This window comes from Nanorana parkeri, unplaced genomic scaffold, assembly GCF_000935625.1.
Source record: "Nanorana parkeri isolate BGI_ZX_2015 unplaced genomic scaffold, ASM93562v1 scaffold922, whole genome shotgun sequence".
In the NCBI taxonomy this organism is placed as follows: Eukaryota; Metazoa; Chordata; class Amphibia; order Anura; family Dicroglossidae; genus Nanorana; species Nanorana parkeri.
The window spans coordinates 503,911-517,813 of record NW_017307190.1 but is presented as its reverse complement, the minus strand read 5'-3'; the positions used below and the strand labels follow the sequence as shown (position 1 = coordinate 517,813).

At 43.6% G+C, this 13,903-nt stretch overlaps 1 protein-coding gene across 2 annotated transcripts; it reads left to right on the top strand.

Annotated features, from left to right (window-relative positions):
* CUNH11orf57 (chromosome unknown C11orf57 homolog) lies at positions 1-11,922 on the top strand. Of its 2 annotated transcripts, none has more exons than XM_018566157.1 (7): positions 1-73; positions 1,274-1,350; positions 6,140-6,237; positions 7,644-7,697; positions 9,008-9,160; positions 9,674-9,727; positions 11,289-11,922. In XM_018566157.1, the coding sequence occupies exons 2-7, from the start codon at positions 1,282-1,284 to the stop codon at positions 11,794-11,796; spliced, it is 936 nt and encodes a 311-aa protein (XP_018421659.1). In that variant the 5' UTR covers positions 1-73; positions 1,274-1,281; the 3' UTR covers positions 11,797-11,922. The 2 variants fall into 2 exon arrangements, with proteins under 2 accessions (XP_018421659.1, XP_018421660.1); XM_018566158.1 differs by having other exon boundaries at positions 7-71; positions 1,270-1,350.
* Positions 11,923-13,903: the final 1,981 nt, after the last annotated feature.

Below are 13,903 nucleotides of genomic sequence, written 5' to 3'. Positions count from 1 at the left end.
CTTGAAGTCAGGGAAGCGAGGTGCACTGTGGATGTATTTCCGGGAAGAAGAGGAAGCGGCGACACAGTGTAAGGTAAGTTAGCTTGGCCTGGCTGGAGAGAAGAGAGGGTACAGTAAGGACATGACGCCTGTCACCATCGGCGGGAGGGGCTGGGATAGTGGCGCTTTATAGGTCACAGGCGGCTCATAGCAGAGCTGTGTGAAGGGTGGACATGGAGGGGATCGTTCTGTGTATGTGGCACACAGGACATTAGAGGGGCCAGGCCAGCTGCAGGGCAAGATAGGGGAGATGGAGCTGCACTCATACAGAGGTCATAGCAAGCCCAGATTTATATTTCCTGCATCCCTTGGCATGGTCCCCGGTCAGCGTCCAGTAGTACTGGGCATTGTCCCAGGTCAGCGTCCAGTAGTACTGGGCATTGCCCCGGGTCAGCTTCCAGTAGTACTGGGCATTGCCCCGGGTCAGCGTCCAGTAGTACTGGGCATTGCCCCGGGTCAGCGTCCAGTAGTACTGGGCATTGCCCCGGGTCAGCGTCCAGCAGTACTGGGCATTGCTCCGGGTCTGCGTCCAGCAGTAATGGGCATGGTCCCCGGTCAGCGTCCAGCAGTACTGGGCATGGTCCTGGGTCAGCATCCAGCAGTACTGGGCATGGTCCCGGGTCAGCGTCCAGCAGTAATGGGAATTGCCCCGGGTCAGCGTCCAGCAGTACTGGGCATGGTGGCAGGTCAGTTTCCAGTAGTACTGGGCATTGCCCCAGGTCAGCATCTAGTAGTACTTGGCATTGGTTGTCATTTTCTAGTACTTGTCCCAGGTCAGTGTCCAGTAGTGCTGGGCATTGTCTCCAGTGAGCATCTAGTAGTACTGGGCATTGTCATCGGTCGCCATTTAGTAGTAAGTATTGGCGCTGCTCATTGTCATTTTCTTTGGCACACATGTTGAACTAGGAACACTCATTTTGTCAGTGTTGTGTTGGATGGGTCATGCTCATGGATTATTGTCATGTTGGACTGGCACGCTCAATGGTCAAGGTAACATTGTATAGGGCACACTCACTGGTCAGTGTCATGTATAATGGGGCACACTCACTGGTCAGTGTCATGTAGAATGGGGCACACTCACTGGTCAGTGTCATATAGAATGGGGCATACTTATTGGTGAGTGTCATGTTATTATGGGACATGGCTTCTGGTTCAGTGTGGTGTCATGGGTCAGCTTCAAGTGCATGGACCCAAGTTGTAATCTAAGAGTATCTTCTTTTAGTTTTTTTTTTAGGCCTTGAGATGTCCCGTGTTCCACTTGGAAAAGTCCTACTTAGAAATGTCATACGACACACAGATGCCCATAACAAGGTAAATGCATTTTGAGGGTATTTGCACTTTTTTCATCAAGGCTAAACAATTATAGATGTAAAGGAAATAAAAGGGTTATGTCGTCAATAAAATAGGCAAAGCACCAATTGTGTCGATGTAAAACAAGTGAGATGCAAGTAATAAATGGTCATGGAGTGAAAGATAATTGTGTTGTTGCTTTATAAACAAAATATAGAACTAAGGATAAATATTATGTTAAATACACACAAAGCTCACAGTGGGAGGAATGAAGTAGCAGGGGCAGTGCTGCCAATCCAGAAAGCAGTGGATAGGTCTAGGTGTGGCCAGGTGCTGATTGACAGGCTACAGCAGCACCAATGCAGATAGCCATACCCCCTGCAACACCTTCTCATCCCACTGTAGTGAAACCAGGCACAGCATACATGAGGGACAATGCTGCTTTGAATTCAGTAGCAGTGCAGCAGCGTTGTCCCCCCCACCGCAGAAAACTGCATAAGGTGGACTTTAGTAGCAGGCTCAACAGGTTATTGTAAGTCTTTGCAGGGGGACTAATGGAAAACGTTAAAGTGGACCTTTACCCATATCTGTAAAATAACAACAAACGCACCTTTAGAAATGTTTAGTAATGACAATCTACAAACAAATACTTCTAGATGATTCCCGGCTTTGTATTCTTTGCATACCTTATTTCTCTTTTCTTTCCCAGTCTTCTGACAGTGGCCATGTTAACTAAGAGCAGATTTCTAGATCTCCCTTTACTTCCTTGAACTCTGGCACATGTGACTAGGACATGTGACCATGCACAACATCTCAGTGGAGGAAATTGCCTTTCCCTGAGATTTCGTGAGATTACAGATGAGATTTCCCAGCAGTACTCTACTCATGTAACCTTCCCAGGATGCAACGCTTTGGCACTTACATAATTTTTTGCCAGAACTGGACCAGGAAGTAGATGAACTCTATTTGTAAGTAAATGAAAAACAAGTTTGTTTAACTAATGAATGTAAGATGATTTGAAAACAGCATGCAAAGCTGCATGCTGCTGTGTTTTTTAGTAAAAAGGGGTAAAGGTCCGCTTTAAGTGCAGATGCACATATGTAAAACTAAGTGCTGCAACACATTTTTTTTCATGGGAGCCCACTGTTTTCCTTTATGTATGGATAATGTATGCAAATAAAATACTTCAGGGGTAAATGTTTTTCTTCCAAAGACAGTATTCTGGGTTTTGGAATGGAGGCACTTTTGTGGACTAATACCTGTTGTATCTGTTTGATTTAACCTTTGTCAAGTTACCACAGTAAAGCATTAAAGGAAATCCTCCTCTGCTCCCGTTCAATGACTCAATGATGCCATTTAAACTACTGTTGCGCTTCGTCCACAAAGTGGTGTCACAAACAGCATCACCCCCACCCCGGGGACAGTAAAGCTGAATAGATGTGAAAGAATTATTATGATGTTGCTGCAATGTAAGGCGCCATTCAAGCAGGGGCTTATGCTGCATTCAGGTATTTCTGCAGCAAGAACCTATGGATCAGATGTGCTTATTCAGATGTGGCCGCTGTGCCCGTTCAAGTTAGTGACAGTGACCACATCTGTCAGCTGCAGTCCGCATGTAATCGTACATATGGTATAACTGCTTGTGGCTTGGAATAGATGATTGTTCCTGGACACATCTATCCTACGTCCACGGACAATCATCTATCCCGAACCATATGTAATCATACATGGTATGCTACTGACAGGTGCGCCCGCTGTCAGCCTTTCGTTAACTTAATTGGGTCTAGAGGCTGCATCTGAAACGGCACACCTGGGAACCTACGGTTTCTTGCCACAGGAATCCCAGAACGCTCGAAAATGCCAGTGTGGATGCAGTCTAAAGCTGACCATACACCTATAGATTATCTACAGATTTTCTATGGCCAGATGGAACAAGTGCAACAGATTCCTCCATCTACGCTAAACTGTGTGGATGGAGGAATCTCCCACTGGGCCAAGCTTCAGCATCTTGCTAGTTTGCCCCGCTGGCTCTCAAAATACCTGAACAATCCCTGCATCCAATCAGACTGTTCAGGTATTTTGAGAGCCAGCAGGGCCGACTAGCAAGATACTGAAGCTTGGGCCAGTGGGAGCTTCCTCCATCCACACAGTTTAGCGTAGATGGAGGAATCTATTGCACTTTTTCCATCTGACCATAGAACATCTGCAGAAAAGCTATAGGTGCATGGCCAGCTTAATTGTGTGAAACTGTACTGAATCTAGGAGGAGCTGCCTCACTGCAAGGTGAGGAGTGCAGCTGTTTGTTGAGATGGCCGAGATGCAATCTACTAAGACTAGGATGTTCAAATACAAGAACCCTAAACTATCGGAGAAAAACAGGAGGCCATTGTTCGGGGGACAGTATGAGGCTCCAATGGAACTGTACCCCAGGTACCCCTCTCCATAATATGAGGGGAGTATCCCTGATGCCGCTATGACATCTCCAGACTTCTACACCCAATTACTAAACAACAAGAAAAATAGTGAAACCATATATACATCTGGCTTACTGTAACTGTTATATTTATAGCTATATAGTTTTGTAAAGATGGAGAAAACCAAATTATTGTATTGTTTGTTTAACCGCTATGTTTGTTTTGTCTTTCTTAAGTCATGTAAAAGATCATAAGCGAAACTTGGCTATAGAGGTGTTTTTTCTATATTGTATATCAAAAGCAACAGCAAATTAAAAAAATATAAACATGCAATAATGATAAACATGCTTATTGTAATGAGTGTTGCTTATCATGGTTAAATAAAAAGACTTAAAGGAGAACTATGGGTATACTGATCCGCCCAGCTGCGTGACTGACAGCTGGCTCTGCCTATCTAAAGGCAGAGCCAACTGTACCCGCCCCCTCCACCGTCCGTTCCGCCAGTCAGCGCTGGCGGAGCGGGGAGGGGGGAATCCAGCCCCTCCCCTGTCATGGCAGAGAGCCGTGACAGGATCGAGAGGTGAGCGAACACCGGTATGTGTTCGCTCACCGCCCGATCTACTGAGCCGACCTGTGACAGTCTCATTGTCACAGGTCGGCTAGAACTATGAGGTGAGTGAAAAGCACTCACCTCATAGTTCACCTTTAAGTATAATAAATGTGTTGGAACAACACATGTACGAGTTTTTTATTTTTTTTTCTATAGTATGGGGCTGATAAATGAAGAAGGGCAGCATGCTTCTAAACAAAGTCAGGAATAATACCGGGAAGGTGATCTAAATAGCTGTAGAGTGAAATGTGATTTTTAAATTATTCAATTAAAGTTGGCTTTGTATTAATATACACTATATTCAGTATATTGCAAAAAGTATTGGGACGCCGGCCTTTACACGCACATGAACTTTAATGGCATCCCAGTCTTAGTCCGTAGGGTTCAATATTGAGTTGGCCCTCCCATTGCAGCTATAACAGCTTCAACTCTTCTGGGAAGGCGTCCACAAGGTTTAGGAGTGTGTCTATGGGAATGTTTTACCATTCTTCCAGAAGCACCTTTGTGAGGTCAGGTACTGATGTTGGACGAGAAGGCCTGGCTTGCAGTTTCCACTCTTAATTCATCCCAAAGGTGTTCTATCGGGTTGAGGTCAGGACTCTGTGCAGGCCAGTCAAGTTCCTCCACCCAAACTCGCTCATCCATGTCTTTATGGACCTTGCTTTGTGCACGGGTGCGCAGTCATGTTGGAACAGGAAGGGGCCATCCCCAAACTGTTCCCAAAAGTTGAGAGCATGAAATTGTCCAAAATGTCTTGGTATGCTGATGCCTTAAGTGTTCCTTTGACTGGAACTAAGGGGCCAAGCCCTACCTCTGAAACCCAACACCACACCATAATCCCCCCTCCACCAAACTTTACACTTGGCACAATGCAATGAGACAAGTACCCTTCTCCTGGCAACCGCCAAACTCAGACACGTCCATCAGATTGCCAGACAGAGAAGCATGATTCGTCACTCCATAAAACACGCCTTCTCTTCTCTAGAGCCCAGTGGTGGCGTCCTTTACACCACTGCATCCGGAGCTTTGCATTGCACTTGGTGATGTAAGGCTTAGATGCAGCTGCTCGGCCATAGAAACCCATTCCACGAAGCTCTCTACGCACTGTTGTTGTGCCAATCTGTAGGCCACACGAAGTTTGGAGGTCTGTAGCTATTGACTCTGCAGACAGTTGGCGACTTCTGTGCGCTTCAGCATGCGCTGACCCCGCTTATTTTATGTGGCCTACCACTTCGTGGCTGAGTTGCTGTTGTTCCCAGTTGCTTCCACTTTGTTATAATACCACTAACAGTTCAAGATGGAATATTTAGTAGCAAGGAAATTTCACGGATGGACTTATTGCACAGGTGGCAACCTATCATGGTCCCACGCTTGAATTCACTGAGCTCCTGAGAGCGACCCATTCTTTCACAGATGTTTGTAGAAGCGTCTGCATGCCTAGGTGCTTGATTTTATACACCTGTGGCCATGGAGGTGATTGGAACAACAGAATGCAATGATTTGGAGGGGTGTCCCAATACTTTTGGCAATATAGTGTACAGTATGTTAAATAAGTTTCAATTCCTGGTCACCTTGTAATGAGTATTGCTGACAGGTCCAAATTTCCTTGACATTACTGTTTGACCATTACACTTAAATGTACAGTAAGCATACACAGTACAGAACATTCCAGCAAAACCTATGAATTGTTTACTTAGTTTGTTCTGATTGCTATGATTGTTTTACCTTAAACTGGAAATCACTGAAATGAATGTGTTCTACCCGTTTCCCTTTTTAATTGAAACAGATTCAGGAAGAAACAGAAATGTGGAAAGTCAGAGAACTGGAAAAACAGACTGATACACACAGAACAGAGAGGAGAAGAGTGTCGCCAGATCTGAACAGGTCAGCGGTAATCCTGGAGATTGCAACTTCACTATATTTGTTAGCAGAGCATGGCTTATATGGAAAGGTGCTGCACCACATTACAGATCATTATTCACATGTGTAATGCACACTAATATATTTAAAGGGACACGTTCATGAGAGATTAATTAAAAGTGCCATCACTGAACTCTCCTTTGAGAATGCTAGTTCCCTGGCTGTCATTCCGATGCTGTGACTTCAGTGAAATCTAAGTCGCTGATCATGAGCAAGAATAGAGATAAGGAATTCTCACACTTATTTACAGCTTGCTTGTTGCTGGTCTGTGACTGAAACATTCAGAAGTAAGACACAAGCAGGCATCTAGGATTTTCAGAAGGAGCCCTGCATTGGTAGCCCCTAGAGTTCTCTAATGACAGAAGTGTGATACACCTGTGTCTACAATAAAGATTACTTCTAAACCACATGTTCTCTGACCTTTCATTTTAGAGCATCCTCAGGTGGATGACAGTCACTCTGATTAACGGCATCGTCCCCACAGCGGGGACAAATTGTTTTCATTAAAAGAGAACTGGGGTAAGTGGTTTTCCCCATAGTTCTCTTAAGGGTCACGGGAGGACGTATACTAGCATCCTCCAGTGACCCAAAGCCCAGTATATCGCGAGCTACAACTCGCTGTATAGTGAGACCGCTGCAGCCGAGACGGATCCCGACATTACTGTCGAGATCCACCCAGCTGCGTGAGTGACAGCTGGCTCTGCCTATCTAGAGGCAGAGTCAGCTGTACCCGCCCCCTCCCCTATCCGTTCCTCCAGTCAGCGCTGGAGGAACGGGGAGGGGGGTAATCCCCGCAGGGAGATGATCGAGAAGTGAGCAAGCGACGGTATGTGTCCGCTCACTTCCCGATCTATTGAGCCGACGTGTGACAGTTTAATTGTCACATGTCGCCCCGAACTATGAGGATGAGTGATTTTCACTCACCTCATAGTATTCCTTTAGTGACTATACATAAAAGATATATCCTTGAATTAATAAAAAAATGTCATAGACCTGTGAATTCTCATGTCTGTCTCTACAACAAATGTCGCAACTAGAGTCAGATTGATGCACCTTTCAGAAACGGGTACATGAATCTGTCATCATGGACGCATGGTGCAATCTGGCACTGAGGCTGGAGTGTCCATACCGGACCCATCCTCAGTGCAGCTCAGTAATGCTAAACTTCATAAAACTTCAGCATTACTGAGCTCCCACCCGGGCCGCTGCACCTTTCATGAAGGCTTTTATGAATACGCGCAGGTTGTGTTAAAGGGACCCTACCACAAGAAAAGTGTTTTGAATGCTTTCATGAATCCCACCCCCCATAATTTCCTGGTTTAATTGGTTATTTTTGCTCTGTTGTAATGTACCTTGCTGTTCTATTTCAGATGGGATCATAATGGCTACAAGGAGCTCTATCCAGAGGAGTTCCGTGATAACAGGTAGTGTGTTGGTGCTGATTCTATAAAAGTAATTCATGCTAGTTCTGGCCTACTCTCAGAAGTGGATCTGGCTCTGTAATCTACTGCATGCGAAGCCGGCTGCCCCATTCAGGGCTGTGGAAATAAAAAAAACTGCTTGCCCATGGGCTAAAGCGGGGGCCCAATCTACTTGTCCCTCATAACAATCTACGTATCCCAATACAAAAACAATAGTTTTAATCAAAACTAGGGACGTTTTTTCGGTAACGAGTACTGATACTGGTGCTTCCACTGGCGTGGAGCTTGCTGCCTGGGCAATCAGGAAGCTGGGCAGCGGGTCTATATCAGGTGTCTGAACAGACCCCCTGATATATTTCCCTTTTGTAATAGAAAAAGAAATTGAGGACACCGAGTCCTCAATCTCTTTTTCTGCAGCCCCTGTTCTAAATGAATGGAAAGTACAAGTACAGAGGCTTCCCATTCATTCAGAAAATATTTACTATCAACCAAAAAGCACTTCCTGTTCATTCATATTTGGGGAAACATTGTACTGTGTGTCACAACTGATCAGCAATTACTCCACTGTTTGTGATGTACACAGAGGATCGGTAAATATTACACACATTTACAGATCCTCTGCTCGGCCACGCCCAGAGCCGCTGTCATCCTGAAACTGACAGGATGACAGCGGCTTTCTCTCTCCTCCCCACTTGGCCATCCTAACAGCATCTGCCGTCTCCTCTTTCCTCCCGCTCGGCCATCCCGACAGTTTGCGATCCCTGCTTCGCCCCCACCGGCTGCAGCTGTCCATTTCTCCTCGGATCCCCGCTGCCTCAGCCCATTTTTTGTTAATTGCTTTCATTTATAGCTATTATTTTACAGGGGAGAGTCAGGAGAACCCTTGTGATATAACTTCACGATCGCTACCATGAGCTTATAGCAGAAGGGTGGAACCCTTACTGACATGGCGACCTGAAAGCGGTAAGCCATACGTCGGTGGCAGGGAAACGGTTAAAGAGCTCAGTAGTTCAAACTCCAATTGGCACAATACCTTCCATGCCTGCTATGTTCAGAAGACCATGCCAAGTTTCCATCAGAGAGAAAATCTAAAGTAAACAGCTTTTACTTTGCTCACTTTTTCAGAATCCTATAATGTTTTTGTAGTTCCGTTGTCATAGGGGTCCCAAATGTTTAATAAACAGTGTTAATTTATTTTTAATAGTGAAAAAATATAGAACATATACTCTTTAAAAAATAATATAAAATAGATTTTACCCAAATAATCTACTTTTCCCTTTAATCTTTCTTTTTTGTTTTGTTTTTTCCTTAAGAAGTCGTATGAGATCAGATGGGTTTAATGCAGCTGTGAATCGGGTCACTGCAAAAAGTGAAGTTGCAGCAGAAGTTACTCTAAGACAAGATGCGCTGAGTGTACGAGCCTTGAACAAGAAGTATTCTGAATGTGAGGCTGGCACTCCTGACAGGTGGGAAGTGTTGCTGTGGAAAGACTGTATGTAGCCCCTTGTCTTTTATCATGCTGTTTTAATTCGGTACTAAACATGGGAGAGGAAATCCTTCATAGAGCGAAGCATAGAAGAGTGGTGACAGAAAAAGACTAAGTGGTCTCTTGAGTCAGCCCTATTTTTGTTACCATTGATTGACTTACTACATCTGCATAGAAGTCTGTTTCACGCATCCACTACTCCTTCAGTATAACATTTTCTAACATCCCTCCTACTAGTTTGAAGTCTTTGTCCCCGTGTTCATGATCTCAGCTTCATATTACAAATATTGCCCTTCTGACCCTTTCCACACCTTTAATTTATTTAAGATTCCCAGTCATGTCCCCCTTTCCCTAAGCCTGTATGTATTCAATTTCCCAAGCCTCTTCTGATATGTTTTATCCCTTAGACCTTTCACCATTTTTGTTGACTTTTTTTTGTACTTGATGGTTATATTTGAATTGAATGAACTTGACATTTACTTATCCGTTTCAGATGGGGGCATAGTGGGTATAAAGAAATGTACCCTGAAGAATTTGACACAGACGGGTATGTATAAAAATGCATATGTCTGGGCTACATTCTATCTGTGTATTTTCCTTTAAATAGAAAAATAAATATTTCATTTTTAAGTATCCAGCCAGCAGATGGAGCTGTAGGTGCATTTTCACATGTTTACTTATCTATTCTTAGCTGCTTTGTTGGGAGAAAAAAAGTTTACTCGTCCTGATAGCTTAAGCTCCATGCTACACTTGCAAATGAATGAGTCGGAGTACTGACTCTTTTTTCCCCCTGATTGAAGAGTGACTGGAGTTTGAAGGCAAGCAGCTGTTCTTGAGCTCCCTTTTAAAGGATTCTGTGAAACCTGTCTCATGGGTGCACCCTGTATATTTACTTGACATCTAATATTTTTGAGTTGTTTCTCCACAAGAATGGTGCCATGGGTGTCTGCATGCATGTGTTTGAGGCAGATGGAGCAAGGAAAAATGATTTAGCTTGTAAATCGCTTGTTGGAATCTGACCCGTTCTGTATTCTATTCTTTATAGCAAATGTGTAGTGGTGTTGTGTTTATTTCCATTGTCAGAACTGAAAAATATCAAATTTTCAGTGGGAAAATATCAAAATACTTTATCCCCTTCTTAATCCTAAGCCACTTTAATGTGCTTTATACCAGAAATTATAGTGTCTTTATAAAAGGGGAAAAAAACACCAAATAAAACTAGCTCTTTGGATAAGTTGTAAACTACCCTAGTTCTCAGATGGAAGAATTAATTTTGATTATAACAATGTTAGTGGTATTAAAGTCTCCCCTTTTTTTTTAACATGTATCTTCTGCTAGCATGCAGTAGATAAATACCCCAAAATTTAAAAAACGAAAAAAGTTGCAAATTAATAACATACCTGTGTCTGAGCCACTCACTGCCGGCTGCAGAACAAAGCTTCCCGAACGGCCGTGCAGGAGTAAGTGTGTGAGCGCATGCACACTCAATATCACTGCAGGGGAGAGGAGGAGTGACAGTGTAAGTGTATGCACGCTGCCGGGAGTGTGCACGCGGGACAGACTCCGTGGGACACGGGGAGATATAGGAGTCTGCACTGGATCAGAGAGTGGCACCAGCGCTAGAGGGACTGTTGGAAACGAGTGGAAGGAAGAAGATGTTCGCATCAAGAGGCATCACATAAGGTAAGTACTTAAAGCAGCATTAAAGTGACTTTAAAGCCTCGGGGGGAAACCGAAGCTTTAATGTCACTTTAATTCATTCATCATGCTTATTTTGACATCTTATTTGCTAATATTAGGTTGTCATTCTTGCCACCAGCCTAGCCACATGCAAGCTCCATCTCTCACCTCGAGAACTCCGACAAGGCTGCTTGAAATTTCAGCGCCCAGACATATTCTTTTACGTATTGATGGGTATATAATGTTGTAATAGGGAAATAAGAGTTGTGTCCGCCATTTATAAAGTAAAACATATGAGTATTTATGACCAATCGTAAGAAAATCTCAAAACTGCTAAATCTATGTGCAAACTTTTTATTTGAATTTTAATAAACATTGGGTCTCCACAGAGAGGGGTCTTTGTTCATTGTACCTTAATCCTGTTTCAGCGATCGAGAGGAAGAAAAGAGTAAAGGGAAAGCTAATGGACAAGAAAAATCAAGGCGCAAAAACCAAAAAGAACAAGAGTCTCACAAACGGAAACGATCAAAGAAGGCTCACAAGAAGAAGCAGAAGAAGCGTTCACACAAAAAGCTGAAGAAGAGAAAGAAAGAGCAGGTGGAAAGTACAGAGTCTTCAAGTGAAAGCTCAGACGAATCAGAGGAAAAGCGAAAGAAGTCCAAGCGAAAGAAGACAACCCGGAAAAAGAGGGCAAAGAAGCGGCCATCATCCTCCGGACAAGATAGTGACTCATCAAGTGATGAGATGAGCAGTACAGAAGATGCTGAAATAGAGGAACGCAAAGAAAGATGGACTGAAAAACCCAGGAAGAAACATCGTATTAGTCATAAGAGATCAAAATCTAAAAAAGACTCAGAAACAGAGACCAGGAAAAGTAGAAGGACCAACTGGAAAGTGGCCAAAGATGAAAGCTCAGAGAGCTCCGATGAGGACTAAATGTCTGCATATCCCTGTTCTGATTTTATCAGCCTGAAATCACAGGCATAAAGTTTTTTGTATTTTTTTTTTTTTTTCAACCATTTAAAATGTGCAATATTTTGTTCCAAATATATAGTCCTATGGAAAAATGGCTTTCATGTGTGTCTTTGAAATTTGAGGAGTACCAAAAATATTATTATCTTAACGGAAGAAGTTTAAAAAAATCTACCTATATAAGGAAATACAGGAGGAGAATTGAGGGAGGTCAGGTGCATTGTTCTACCATAGGCCCCGTATAGTTCCAGAAGGGTCAGTTCACAAAGATGCAGGAGTTATTTAACACCATTCTTTTTTTAAGGGTATTTTTATCGCCACTTCAGAACATGTGTACATGAAGAAGAACAAAATACATTGCTCTGGTCCCTATAATAGTAAGAACCAAGAAAATCAACAAGCATGCTTTACCACCCAATAAATAGTATATAATAATATCAGTAAATTGGCAGACATACACTCAGGGCCGGTTCACACCACAAACAGTGCGTTCCAGAGAGCTCAGCCTCTGGAACGCACTGTATCTCAACCTGGCCGGTTCCCTGCGTATAGGGGTTGGAGGGGGCGTGGTGGTGCAATGAAGTCAATAACACCACAGCCAGGCCACCCCGCAGTGCCATCACCCGAATGCGTGGCACATTTGTGGCTTCGCTTCGGTCCAGTGCGATCTGCAAAAATGCTGCAAGCACTATTTTTGCAGATTGCACTGGACCAGAACGCAGGTACCGATGTGCCACACGCTTGGGTCCAGACGATCGCACTGCGGGTGGGGGGTGTGGCTGCGGTGCCATTGACTTCAATGCACCGCCATCCATGCCCCCTCCCGCAGGGAGCCGGCCGTGTTGCAATGCAGTGCGTTCCAGAGGCTGACCGCTCTCGAACGCACAGTTTGTGGTGTGAACCGGCCCTCAATCTGCAATATATCAACAGATTACAATTTTTAATATAATACCATAAAAATTAATAATGCCATAGCAATACATCTGATACTATTAGAATGTATTACACGCACACCCTCCAGGAAGGGGGTTAACAATTAACAAACAGGATGAGTGGAATCTAAAGCCCTCTTCCTACACCTGCTGCCTTAAATGTCATTGATAGTGGGGTAGACTATTACCAATAATCCTTTCTGCCGACTTTATCACCCGATGCAAGTGCCTGTCTGTCTGCAACTGTGCAGTTACCGTAGCATAAGGTGATGCCCAAGGTGAGAATACTCTCTTACCACACACCTTAAATAAAAGCTGAAGCCAAGACCAGTATTCTTCAATCTCCCCAAAAAATAAAGGCATTGATGGGTCTTCTTCACTATGCGATCTATATTGGTATTCCATGTTATGTCATCAAAAATGTACACCCCAAATATTTTAATACATAAAACCACCTCTACAATTCCACCACAATAAAAAAAGATTATTTTTGGATTAAACCTTTCGCTTTAGGATGTTCAGTTTACAAATATAAATATCTCATAGGTGTGTAATCTGAATTTTTGTGCATGAAATGGATATTCAATTTTAAGCTTCTATGTCTCATGAATCGGTGTTTATTCTCCTCATGAACCTTTGTGTTTATAAGGACACCTACAGGAGGATTGGACATTGACAATGAGAAAAAAACTAAGCCAGCCCAGGATAACCCCTCCCACTGTCTGTACTGTATGCCTCGGTTTCTTACTGGTTTCCTAGGAGGATGAACATCTTTTTCTCAGCTGTGTAAAATACTGTGTGGGGGAATGTATCAAAATGGAGCAGACCAAATCTGGAGCCGTTGCCAAGGGCAACCAGTCAGTTTCTCTCTTCTGTTTGTTCAGTTAAGATTCAAAAATGAAAGAGAAAAGCTGACTGGTTGCCATGCACAGCTGCTCCAGATTTTGTCTGCTCCAGTTTTGATAAATTCCCCTCTAACTGTTTTATGTAAGCACCATTTTTTCGTCACCATTTTTTTTCTTTAATTAAAACTCTTTTCTACATCGATGCTAAAGATTGTCTGTTTATATGCAGCTATCCAGTGTGGCTGTCCTCAGCCTGAATTTTAGAGTGCTGCATCCGGACCCCGCAGGACTGGA

Coding starts and splice junctions, on each gene's coding strand:
- CUNH11orf57 (XM_018566157.1), top strand. CDS start 1,282: ATGTCCCGTGTTCCACTTGGAAAAGTCCTACTTAGAAATGTCATACGA. Junction 1,351..6,139: donor ACACAGATGCCCATAACAAG/GTAAATGCATTT, acceptor TAATTGAAACAG/ATTCAGGAAGAAACAGAAAT. Junction 6,238..7,643: donor GTGTCGCCAGATCTGAACAG/GTCAGCGGTAAT, acceptor GTTCTATTTCAG/ATGGGATCATAATGGCTACA.